Here is a 12,384-nt window from a genome sequence, read left to right as displayed (position 1 = left end):
ATTTTCAAGCTAGCAATACCATCCATCCAAAAGGCTAAACTTTCTCAAAACCCTCTTTGAGAAAAAGTGTTAAAAATGAATAAATATATCAACAGAAAAAAAGAGAGCTTGAGGATAAGACTAAAACTGATCTCTTTTCAGTATTGTGTTTAATGCCACTGTTAGAAAAAGAACTCAATTGGTAATGTTATGCTAACAAAATCCAGTGTAATCTAAATACTTTGTTATTTAAAGACATAAATGCCAACCATGTGTCAATTTGTCAACTGGTCAGGAATCAACTGGTCATTAAAAAGCATCAGTAGAAAACTGCAGCCTAGAGCAAGATCCCTAGGGCTTATCTTTCGCTCAACTACTGAACAGGGAAATTCTGTTTTCTTCTCAGACCAACTATGATCAGCTCTGTATTTCTATTAAGGAGATTCTGGAAACTACAGCAACAGTTCATGAAATTGAGATCCATTTTTTCACTAGTCTATATTACAGTAATAACTATCAACAGTATTAGTTAAAATGTGTCTCAGTTCAGTGCTTTCCCCCAACACTGCAGTTCTCTTTCTTAATTTCTTTCTTTTATCAGGTTTGAAAATGCCCTGAAGACCAATAAAGACAGACTCTAAATTTAAAACAACAACAAAACAACCCCAAAACCCTTTAGAAACATAGTACACAACAGTGCTTACAGTGTACAGCTTATACATACAAGCTTACAGGATGACTTCCCTTAAAAATAAAATAATAAATTAATTAAAAAGAAACCAAAACCAAAAACAATAGTGAAGAGCAAAACCCACGAACAGGTTAACAAAAACCCAAAATTTCTGTTCTACCCTCTCAGCAAGTGAAAGAAATTGCTGTCAAAATTCCCCACAAAGTTCAGTAACAATTGTTTCTCTACCTCATTTCAGTAAATATTTTCCCTTCCCACTAAAAACCTTCTAACAGAACTTAGGCCACTTCCCTCCCTCTTGTTGAATAGTTCCAGCAAGTCACGAGGGGAGGATACTAAGAGAATATGGATGGCTGCAGACTGCCACAGAACTGCTGAAAAAGGATGGTTACAGGGAGCCACAAAACAGCCCAGGTACCACTCTCTTGGCTAACCTCTCCCCTGATAGATCTAGCTAAGATTACAGCAGTCCTGCTTAGTCTGCTGATAACCAGCAACATCTAAGACATCTAAAGCAGATCTGCAAGAAGGCTGCTAGCTTCTGGCTACTGTCTACACCTGTGGACTACCAGTATCCAAATACGTTTATGTGAAATGTTTTAACTCCAGCAAGTAAAAGTATGATTAAAAAAACCAAAACAAAACAACCAACCAACCAAAACAACACAGAAAAAAATCATTAATACAGCAGTTTACCACCCCAACTGCCAAATAGTAGTGGGATAAAAGATGGTCTTTGAACTTTACTCCCACTCAAAAGACTAGACGCTCCTTTAATAGAATTTTTTGTTCATATACACTCAGATAGGATGATTCTGATTTCTAAAACAAAAATTGACTGAATGAGGAATACTGGTACCAAGTGCCTGTCATTTATAGTGCCCTCATGTAAAGGTATTTTACATGGTACAATGAGGAAAAGCAGGTTTTTCATGCAGAAAGCGTCTCCATCATTCCACATGATCTGAAGTATTCAATATTTAGTTTTCTCCACTTTTAAAAAAATTATCACTGAATATGTTTACTACTAGCAATCACCCCAAAAGCTGCAGAGCAAGTAAGATTAGAATTTGCTGATATTTATAAAGCAATACATTGGCGGGGGGAGAGGGGGAAATAATATCAACCCTATTGACAGGTACATAAAGACAGAAAAATGTGGGTAAAATTTTGAATTCACAGAGAAAATAGGTTTTAGTTTTATTTCTGTAATCAGGTGTCCCTGCTAAGGTGTCTCTGAAAGGCAATTTATTAATCCAAATTACTTTGTAACTTAGCATCACCATCACAATAAGAAATAAATTTAGAAAATTATTTTTATATTTTCATTTTATACCAGGAGGCTACTAGAATACCTAAATGACACGAGTTGTTATAAAACTGCAATTTTTCTAGCAGTTGTCCAAGCAGCATGTAAATTACATTACTTTCTTTTTTTTTTCCCCATAATGTCATGATGTAAAGCAAGACCATCTCAACTGTTTCTATGGGCTCTATCTTTAGTAATTTGTTAGGACAAATTGCTTCTCTTAACTAGAGGATTACAAGACAGCAAAAATAAAAACACCTCTTGACAGGCAAAATTTTGTTTTGTAGACCCAGAGTAGTCTGTGTTCCTTCTTCCTAAACTTCAACACCAATTAACAGCAAATATTTGTAACTTGAAAAGAAAAAGAGTCAATTCACTATTTTCATGAAATGTTATGCTTGAGTACTAAATGAACACATTAATTCAGTGAGACATTCTTAAAGAGATGGGTAAGTACAAGTTGGCAAACTGTTTATCTTTTAAATTAAACCACCGAAAATGAAATATACTACTCTGCACTGTGCTAGCTTTAACCTTCATGCTGAGTTTCAGGTAACCCAGACATTTCATACCACAGAACTTGAAGATGAAGTGTTTGCTATAAAGTATTTGTCATATAAAAGCCAACCATTTCCTACTGACATTTCTCTTCTCTTAGATAGTGATATGACAAAAAAATGGAAATGAAGAAGAACTGAATGCTCTTTTCTAAGTGCTGTATACATAAAACATCAACTGCAGTCTTTTCTAGTAGAAAACCCAGAGGATCTGGATTCAAAATCTGAAATACATTGTAGTCCCCCTTAGTGTGCAGGTGACAGTGTCAGCAAAGAGGTGTGCTGTGACTAGAAATCTTAATAATTGTACCAAGTGTGAAATTGTTTTTATTTCTACCTGTATGGTACTTCAATTAAGTTGCCTATTTGAAAACTAGATTGTATTAATTTAATCTCAATAGCTATTTAAAGCTCATACTTTGAGAATTGAACTTTCCAGTTATGAAGTAACATGGTGAACTTAGAGGACAAAGTTTCTTTTATGGCTTTAGAATGCCATAAAAAACAGTGTTATAGAATTAATGCATATGGCTGTAAGATTAATTTGAGTTCCTTTCCTGATCTGAACATAACACAAAAGGATCCCTTTCTTTTCAACCATATGACAGCACAAGCATGTCTGTCAAATTTATATTAGCTACAGTTTTTCCTAAAACCCACAAGGCAAAATAGTATATGAAAATAACTCAATATACTAGTTAAGTCCACTAAGAGCGTTGAAAATTAAAATCTACTCACTTTGAAACTCAAGAATAATATAGAATTTAAGAATCTATATTACATCATCCAAAAATCAAATAAAGTAAGCATTAATGAAAGCAATCCTTAACTTCAAATTTTTAATATACAACTTAAGGATTTATATTTCCAAAGCTTTTCTCCTTTAATAAATATATTCCCATTCTGAAACATCAGTCATAATATTCTACTAATTCTACTTGAAGACATCAGATATCAAAGCACAGTGCTAAAAAAATTATTTAGCCAACTGCCCCAAAGGCATTAGCTAGTAGTTTTGCTTTCTTCTCTGCTTTCTAAGTCACAGCTCCTTATGACAGTATGACTTTGAAAAACTAATCTGATGAAGTACAGTTTCTATGACTTACTCAACCACATAAAGTACAAAAGCACATATATCTGTACTTCTGATTTCAATGCAAGTCAAACACATACTTAAATTTTAGAATGGTCTGAAGTGCTTTGCTGAATCAAGACAGAAAAACATGCAAGCCTAAAATGAAATTACTTCCTTCCCTAAGATTCTTTCTGAATCATCCTCTTTTAAGCATTCCATATTTCTCCTGTTACTGTCTATGTACTAGTTAAACAGGAATTGTTACACTTCCTATTTTAAAACACGTATTTCAAACACTACCAGTACATTGACTATTACAATCACATTTGCTATCACAGCAACAAAATTTACATTGGGACGTATGCATGGAACTTGTGAATTAATTCCTTTACACCACAAACATGATTTTCCATGTCAGTCTACAATTACTGGTAGTGTTTTTATTAATGTGATGGTCTAGGATATTTATTGGAATGGTAGTGAAGTTGGAAAAAGTATGAACACAGGCCCTTCTCCAGATCTGAAAGATGCGGGAAGTTTCATTCCGTGTTTCTGTCAGTCCTGAATGCTCATCTGTGAGTCAACAGTATCTCACAGTTTCCCTGCATCACAATAGCAAAATACATACCATGTTAACGTGTGTATAAAACTATGTAATGTACTGTGTAAAGTAGTGAGCATCAGACAATAAAAACTGAATTTTGAACTCATATTGTGTGTTGTAAATGTGACTAATTATTGCAAACACACAGGTCACGTCTTGAGGAGGCAGAAATACCTCTATTGAATATGTCAGTAGCCTTTAAAAGAAAATTATGTAGCATCATGCTCTCTGAAAAATACTAGCAAAGCAAGTGGGTTTTTTTCCCAGCTATCTCATCAAATCATTCATCTCTGTCCTCAGCCCAACCCAGTAGCAGCTACCCCACTCTTTCCCGCAGAAAAATACTTGCACAAAAGCTAAGAAGAAATTTAAACACAGAACTGTATCTTAGATACTTGCAAATATAAAAGCACTTCATGCCACAGAGACAGTAAAAACAAGTTAACAAGAGGAAGCAGAGGATCCAGTACTGGAATCTTCATGGAAATGCTTTGGTCTGGCGACCTCTGTCCCTAACCCAGAAAGGCTCCCCTCAGGGGAACCTCAAGGACAGCTTACCACTCAACCACGAACTCTGAAACATAACAGAGAACAGCACTGCCTCCTTGACCTATGCATGATGAAAAGCCTTGCAGCCTTTTCCCTTGCTTCTTTCTGCCAAACTCGGGAGGGCTTCCTTAAAAAAACCTTAATTCCTCTCATGCTCCTCCTCCTCTTATCCCTTTCCAAGGGGTTTAGTACCTCCACCATCTGGTCTAAAAAGCAGCTTTAAAAGGGTAGCTGTCTCTGAATAGACAGGTCCTGCTGGCCCAAAATGGCAGATCAACTTTCTACAGTAAGGAAGCACATAACATGGGTTACACATCAATGGCATAATGTGAAACCCTTAAGAGCAAAAATATTAAAATTCAAACTCTAATTTGAATGGCTTCAAATTACTTCACATATATACATATACACACACACGCACAGAGCCAGACAACTCTTTACTTGATAAACTTTTAAAAAACAATAAACATTATAAGCATAAGACACAAGCTATATTCTATTTTATTTGCAGTAAAATCTTTACCTTCTATACCTTTTGATCCTAAAATAGTTATCCTCCAGACTGCCTTAAACTCTTCTCTGTCTTCAGCAACAGGCAAACAGACCAGACACTGATAAAAAAGCAGCTATACTGGCAGAAAAAAGTCCCTGGTGAATAGAACTTGCAGAATTACAAGATACATTACAGAAGCCAACTTCATATATATCCTAAATGCTGTCTTTGATGTCATATGCCTGCACATATGTGGATATATATATGTACAAATAGATCTTTTAAGATACATACATATAATATTTACAAGCTTTTAAAGTAATTACATACACAAAATAATCCACAATTTATCTTCATCACCGATAGGCAAGAGGGACATATTTACTTTATTGAACTAACATTTGGGCATGAAACAAACTATGGCTAGAGAAACAGCTCACAGACTGCAGTTGCATGGGCTAAAAATGATGATGCTGCCCTCAACATTTTCTCCTAGACAGAAAACTTACTTTAGATTTCTGTATTGTTCCTCCTATGCAGTTGAGGAGTCATGGCAAAGTCACTCTCTTCTAATCTCAGAAAAGTGCTGTGTATTCTTTCCATATGGGGTATCCAATAGTTTAAAGGAAAGCAAAGGATATCAAGCAGTCAAGTCAGCACTCAGTGGAAAGCTACCTTATTCAATTTCTACACACTTAGACAATCACTGAATACACATCTTCAGTGGAAGCAAAGAACCATTTCTATTTTGATATGTCCTCTATTAGGACAATACCCTTGAAGAGGATACTTATTTAGATGTTTACTCAGTTACTAAAGTCCATTCTTTAATTGCTTCAGTCTGCCCAATGCAGAAGTAGCAACTGAGCTTTTAAGGACATTGCAATATTCAAAAAATTAGAATAACAGGTCTGGTAAATACTCACATATTACTACTTAACCACTAGTCTGAAAGCAACATTTCAAGAAGTGAGAAACCAACACAGCACAAAGGTTCAGAAGCTAAATGTAAGGGCTCATCTTAAATGAAAAAAATTAAGCTATATTTCTATGCAGAAGCATACAGGGATCCCTCTGCAATCAAGTATTACGATCGTGTGAAGCTTCTCTTCATGAGCTTCACATAACTCAGCACACTCTAGACCTAGAGTGTGCTGGCTAATGGAACCAAACCAGTCCTTTGGACGTTAGGAACCTGATAGGAAGGCAGTAGTCACAAAGACTTAAACTGTGATAATGGAAGTATGAATTCAAAAGATCCAAAGCACCTGAAGGCTACCTAAAAGGCAAAAATCTATTTCATGCAAGAAAACCATAGTTTGAAATTGCAAGTCTTGTTATATACACCTACATATAAAATATTTAAGCAAACCACAAACCAGGCTGATACATGGGGAGCATTTGTAAGTTTTAAATAAAATGATCTGCAGTTTAAAAAAGAAGTACAAAAATATACAATGAGTATATGACATTTCTCTTATACATCCAACAAAAGAGAACGAATACGTTTCATGTTTTCACTCAATCAAAACATTGATAAACTGAAGGAAAAACACTTATTCTTGCAAGGACTACTGATAAAGATTTTGACAACTATTTGCTACCAGCATTGAAAAATCATTAGTAGAAAATATACAGCATGGGGACTAGCATATATGAAACTAAATACATGGAGTCTTGCAAGCATTATTGTTCTATTTTCCTTCAGTAACTAAATTATCTGTTCTGACTTGATTCAAAGCAACATTTATGTATCAAATTATTCTTTTCATTGCTTTACATTAGTTCTAACTTACTACATTCAAATGTTTAAACTTATACACTGAAAATAAGGTTACCAACCTGAAAGGCAAATACACACTCTTCTTTGTAATTGAAAAAAGGTTACTTGTCCAAAGCAGTATTCTTTTCTCTTCCCTGTTCATTTCCTACTAATTGGTTTTCTGTATATTAGATTTATGTTTCCTCAAGCATTAGATAGTTTCTAATTGTACATACATAATTTGTTGAAAGATCATGTACATGAACTGTTAAGATAAATTGTCCCAACTTCAGGCAAACAAGTGAAAGGCAAAAATACATTAAAAACATAATAATTTTAATTAATATAAATATTAGATTCTCTTATCTATTGTTTTACAATTATTAAATATTTTCAAATTTCACTGCTACTTGATGACAATATATATGCCATACTTGATTTTCTCAGGTTTTAAAATCCTTATTCAGCTGAAATTCTGCTTTCTTTTTGCATTTTCCCTGTGTCAAACTGCAATTTTGCATTTGACCCTGATCTCCCTGATTTCTATTGCAGTAAGCAGGAGAATTATGCAGGAAAATTAATAGTTCTCCATAGTTTTTTTCTACACTACTCTCTTCTAGTCAAGTTCCCTCCTCAAAGCTCCAATATTTTGCATAGCAAAACAGTGGATAGTATTTTGTGACTCTGCAGTAGTGGTTCTAGGTCATTCTGTAGAACATGGTGTCCTCTTGTAGTCTTGGAGGTTCCCTCAATCTGAGACATATAACTGAACACCAGATTTAGTGCTGGTATCGAGGGAGGTATCAATAACAGCAAAACCCTCTTTCAATGCCACTAACATTTAGAATAAGCATGTCACCTTCATTAGCCTCACAGTAACAAACACAGTATATTAAAGGTATGCAATAAATAACATCATTCAGGTACAGACCTGAAGGATATAAAAGCACACAACACCATTTCCAAAACGCTGTAAAATAGTTCTTTTTAGCCATTTACACGTGGAGGACTACGTTTTACCAATATGTTACTTGGGCATCCAATAACACTAAGGATTTGTAAAGAATATGAAAAACATAGATTAACATGAACTGAATAGAGATACTTCTGTTAGCAGAATTTAGCTACTGAAACTGCTCTCTAGGCACTGATTTAAGACTGTATTGATTAATGTGGAAATGAGAAAGCAGCTGCAATTCTATTAAAAACAGTGTAACTAATATCGGAGAGAAAAAATATCTGTTGAAATCTAACAGCATATCTAAAAGGGAACATGCTTTGGTAGCCACTAAAGTTAAAAATGCAGTATTGAAAAAAGTAGTATTGACAGTATCTCTTCTAGTGCTTATTACCAAACATTTACATGTGTAACTTCCTGCACAAATCCCTCATCCTAAACTGAAAGTTCTACAGAATTCCAAGACAGACATTCCCACATTAATCAATTAATTTTACACTGAATTTTTAAACCTTCCAATTACTTCAACTTGCTCTGTCATGGAAAGGAGGGCTATCTCAAGGCCATGAACCCATCTCAGTCAGTCACACGGTGCAATGTTTTCCAAGAGGCTACTACTTCTGCTGGATCTACAGGGTAATTGTTCCTGAAGCACGATCCACCATACTGCACAAAACCATGCAATATGCCTAAATGCCATACATCCTATGACACGGTATAGAAAACAGCACCACCAAAAGGACAAAAATTTGCCTACACAATGTGCTGTGGAAATAAGCTCATGTGATAGACTGAGGTAAGCTCTTGCAAAGCTGATGTGAAAGCACCACTTTGGGACTTGCAAGCTGTTTACAGCAGGTAGCCAGAAGTATAATCACTAATCAATTCTGATTATACAACTGGATTGTGTCTCATCATATGAGTCTTTCAGGAGTGCAATAGATGGCAGCCTCTTCTTACTGTAAAGAAAAGATACTTTTCCTGAGATCTGATATGACAGAAAGTGATTGTGGGTTTATGCATGATTAAGGTAGAATTTTGGCCCAAAGCTAAAGCATTGAAAGAATAAGGGATGCAAATTTTTTAACGAGTTGCTCAACTGATAATTTTGTATGCATCAATTGTGCAACTGAAGTTGGAATTCAATTAGTATTTAAAGTTATTAAGGATGAAAGACTATCAAAAAAAGCTTAAAAGAAGGCTTTTGTAATTAATTGAAGTGGCTGATACTCCAGCACTTCAAAGAAGGAGAATTAGTTATGTAACAAAGAAGAAAATACATTGTTTCTATTACAAAACTATCCACTAAAAATGAAATGAAAAATGCATGATCTTCTAATATATGGAAAAAAAGCAGAAAAGATCTCATAAGTACTTTCATTTACTACATTAGTAGGCAATGAACAACCACATTAATTCTGGACTTTATGCCAAGCAGAGAGACCTACAGATTTCATTGATAAAATCCAGATATATTTATATCACCACCACTAACTCTAGATAGTGTGCATTACTACTCATTTCATATCACATGTGCCAAGTTTACCTACTCATTTTTACGGAACACTTGGGAAATCATTTTAAGTCAGTCAGAGTTACTATCTCTAAACATTCACAATCCACATTCAATGACATCTGAGTGCCATTAAGGAATTTATAAATATGATTTTTTTTCTATTTGTTTTTTAAATTTTATATTCTTCATACAAATTAGCAATGATGCTTTTTCTATCATAGACAAGGTTGCAACAGATATAATTAGCATGATTCTGGCATTTCAGTGATACATGTATTAATGTGATCTTAGGCCAAATAGAATGTCATGAAGATCTTGGAGTATTTTAGTCATTATGTCAGCTTTCTTTTGATGACTACACTGATCACTATGGTTGATGCTTCTTAGATATTTGATACAGGAACTCAGTGATTCTAAGGGAAAAAAAAAACAACAAAAAAAAAAAAAGAAGGAGAAAATCCCTTATAAAAGCTAACAAATTTGATTAACATTAGGAATGCTGATTTAAGCACACAGTGGTTTAGTATAGATGTTTTCAGTCACGAGCATGATTTAAATCTCAAATATTTTACTTGTGATAGTGAAACAATTTTTTCACATCATTGCTACACTGTAAAGAACTACTTTGATTACTTCTCTACTCAGTCCTTACTGCATTTGTGATGTATATTGCAATGTGTATTTAAACTCTTGAACATTTTAAAGTTTTGGTGATTAAGGACTAAACTACACGATACTACATATTTACTACATACACACTGCAATATTTACTGTAATTGTTGCAAAATCCCTATATGATAGGAAAACACAGAAATTCCCATTTTAAAATGGGACAGCTAAAACACAAAGACACAGATTATTGGAATTAAGCATCCAAATGCCTTTAAAAAGTTGGTTCAAAGAACTTACAACAATTGGTAAAGAGCACAGGAAATTTAAGGAATTTAGACTGATATTTTTTAAAATTTACAGGAATATTTAATGAATTACCAGTGTTAATTGCTGACATTTATTGAAAAGAATGGCGTAGAGATTACATTTTACATATACAGCTGTCCAGTACAGTTTTGGGGGTTTTATGCATTTGTCTACTGTGTATGTCATCAATATTTCATTTAGTAAAAATGTTTAAGTTTGCTTTCCAGTGAGTGGAAAAATCAATGCATTAACTACATTATCAGTCAATCTGCAGCTGATGAGGGCAAAGTCTGTATAAAAGTAGCAGGTGTAAAAAATATTTATGATAGTCATCTCTTTTTTTGTATGCGTGAATAAGAAAGGTTTTTTCCCCAACTCTTACTGATACTACTAGTTCTTTTAAGTACCTTGTTCCCAATGGCCTTTTTTGGTGGAAAGTTAAAAGTCCTCACTTGCTGGTATTTATTCTGTAATTTATGATGCAAGCTTCTGAACTCCGCGTATCTTCGATAAACATTCCATTCATCATCCTTTATCCTAATATAGACCTGGAAAATACAGACATGGAAGGAAATAAATGAAAGACAAACCATTGAACTAATATATCACCTTCACTCTTTAAAGCTTCATGGCTTAACACCTTCCCATTCGTGATGCAATGGTACCAGAAGTTCCAGGATCACTTATCCATAGATACATCTCTGACTGTACATTTGCTGTTTCTGTTGTATGGGTCATTAATCTTATTCTCTCCATTCTTCTCTCTCCTTCTCCTTTTCTCTTTTTTTATTATATTAATCAAGACAAACATAGCTTGCTCATTTTAATGTGACTCTGGGGCAACCATGGTAGCACTTTTTGTTACCATGGTTTCCAGCATATTCTACTAGCCAGTGATGAAAGGAAAAAATAATTTAATACCACTATAAAATTGATTTTTATGTACTCAACACAGTTTTTCAACTTTGTAAATTAGCTTTGTAGCATCAGAATTGCAAAACATAATTTTATCCAAAGTATGAAACTTAATTTACTTTTTAAGAAAAATTTACATTGAAAACTAAACTAGAAATTTTATTGTTTGGAAAATAAACACAGTTCATTCTTTCTGCTTGTATAGGACATTAAGTATAATTTAACACAGCTGTAGTTTTTGTGATTCTGTTTTTGTTTGCCACTCAATTATTTCATGAGCATATTACCAATTACAAGCTAAATATTCACATTCTCTAGGAAAACCTCATGCAGAAGTGAAATATACTTACAGAAAGCTGAGATTTCATTCATTACTAGGGAATAACCTTTCCTCTACAGAAATGAGCCCACAGTTTCAATGAGTGCTGAAATAGCACAAGTCAGAAACTATAATCCAAGCATCAAAACTCAAGATCCAGTGACCTCTTCCTTAGCTGCTTCTATAGAATCTGTAGCTCATTCATTCTCATGTGTGTGTTAATAACCTCAGTATTTTGCATCACAAATTAAGCTGGAATAGTACTGATAACAGTGCACTGCCTTGCTTCTCTAAGAAAACCCAGTAATTTAGTAAGTTGTCAGGCAAGTTCAGGAGAATGCTTACATAAAAAAGCAACACCAACAACCATCGCACAAAGAGCGGGCAGTAACAACGGTATTTTTGAGAATACTAGGAAAAAATGAAATTTGGATTTTGATGTGGCCAATTCCAACACTGAATTGTAGCTTTTCCTGATGACTGAAACATTAACATGGTCCTTCTCCTCTAGATTTGCCAAGTCCTTAGAAAAAACAAAATTTTACTAAGGCCTCATGGTATTTCAGAGATCCACTGATGTCAAGTGAATGTCTTCTCCCACAAAAGCAGCTTATGCAGCCTACCTTTGGTTTTGTCCTTAAGTCCTCTTATCTCTGCTGACACCTAAGTTTCTCACATTCATAGGAGGCTTCTGCCTTGCAACAAAATACAATGTACCATGCAGATACCATGCAACTTC

The 12,384-nt window shown here is 34.4% G+C and overlaps 1 protein-coding gene across 9 annotated transcripts in view; it reads right to left on the bottom strand.

Annotated features, from left to right (window-relative positions):
- The window catches only part of SNX29 (sorting nexin 29), a 144,771-nt gene that overhangs the window by 46,810 nt on the left and 85,577 nt on the right, over positions 1-12,384 (bottom strand). For 6 of the 9 annotated variants that reach the window (XR_012654569.1, XR_012654570.1, XR_012654571.1 and 3 more), the window contains one exon: positions 10,819-10,959. Coding sequence is in view for 4 of the 9 variants with exons in the window: in XM_075058763.1 (XP_074914864.1) it covers positions 10,819-10,959 (141 nt within the window). In the remaining 5 variants the exon portion in view is untranslated. Of the gene's footprint in view, positions 1-9,522; positions 9,907-10,818; positions 10,960-12,384 lie in introns of those variants that run through there. The other 3 variants (XR_012654572.1, XR_012654573.1, XM_075058765.1) reach the window with 2 other exon arrangements.

Source organism: Buteo buteo, chromosome 27, assembly GCF_964188355.1.
Source record: "Buteo buteo chromosome 27, bButBut1.hap1.1, whole genome shotgun sequence".
NCBI lineage: Eukaryota > Metazoa > Chordata > Aves > Accipitriformes > Accipitridae > Buteo > Buteo buteo.
This window is presented reverse-complemented; position numbering and strand designations above follow the sequence as displayed.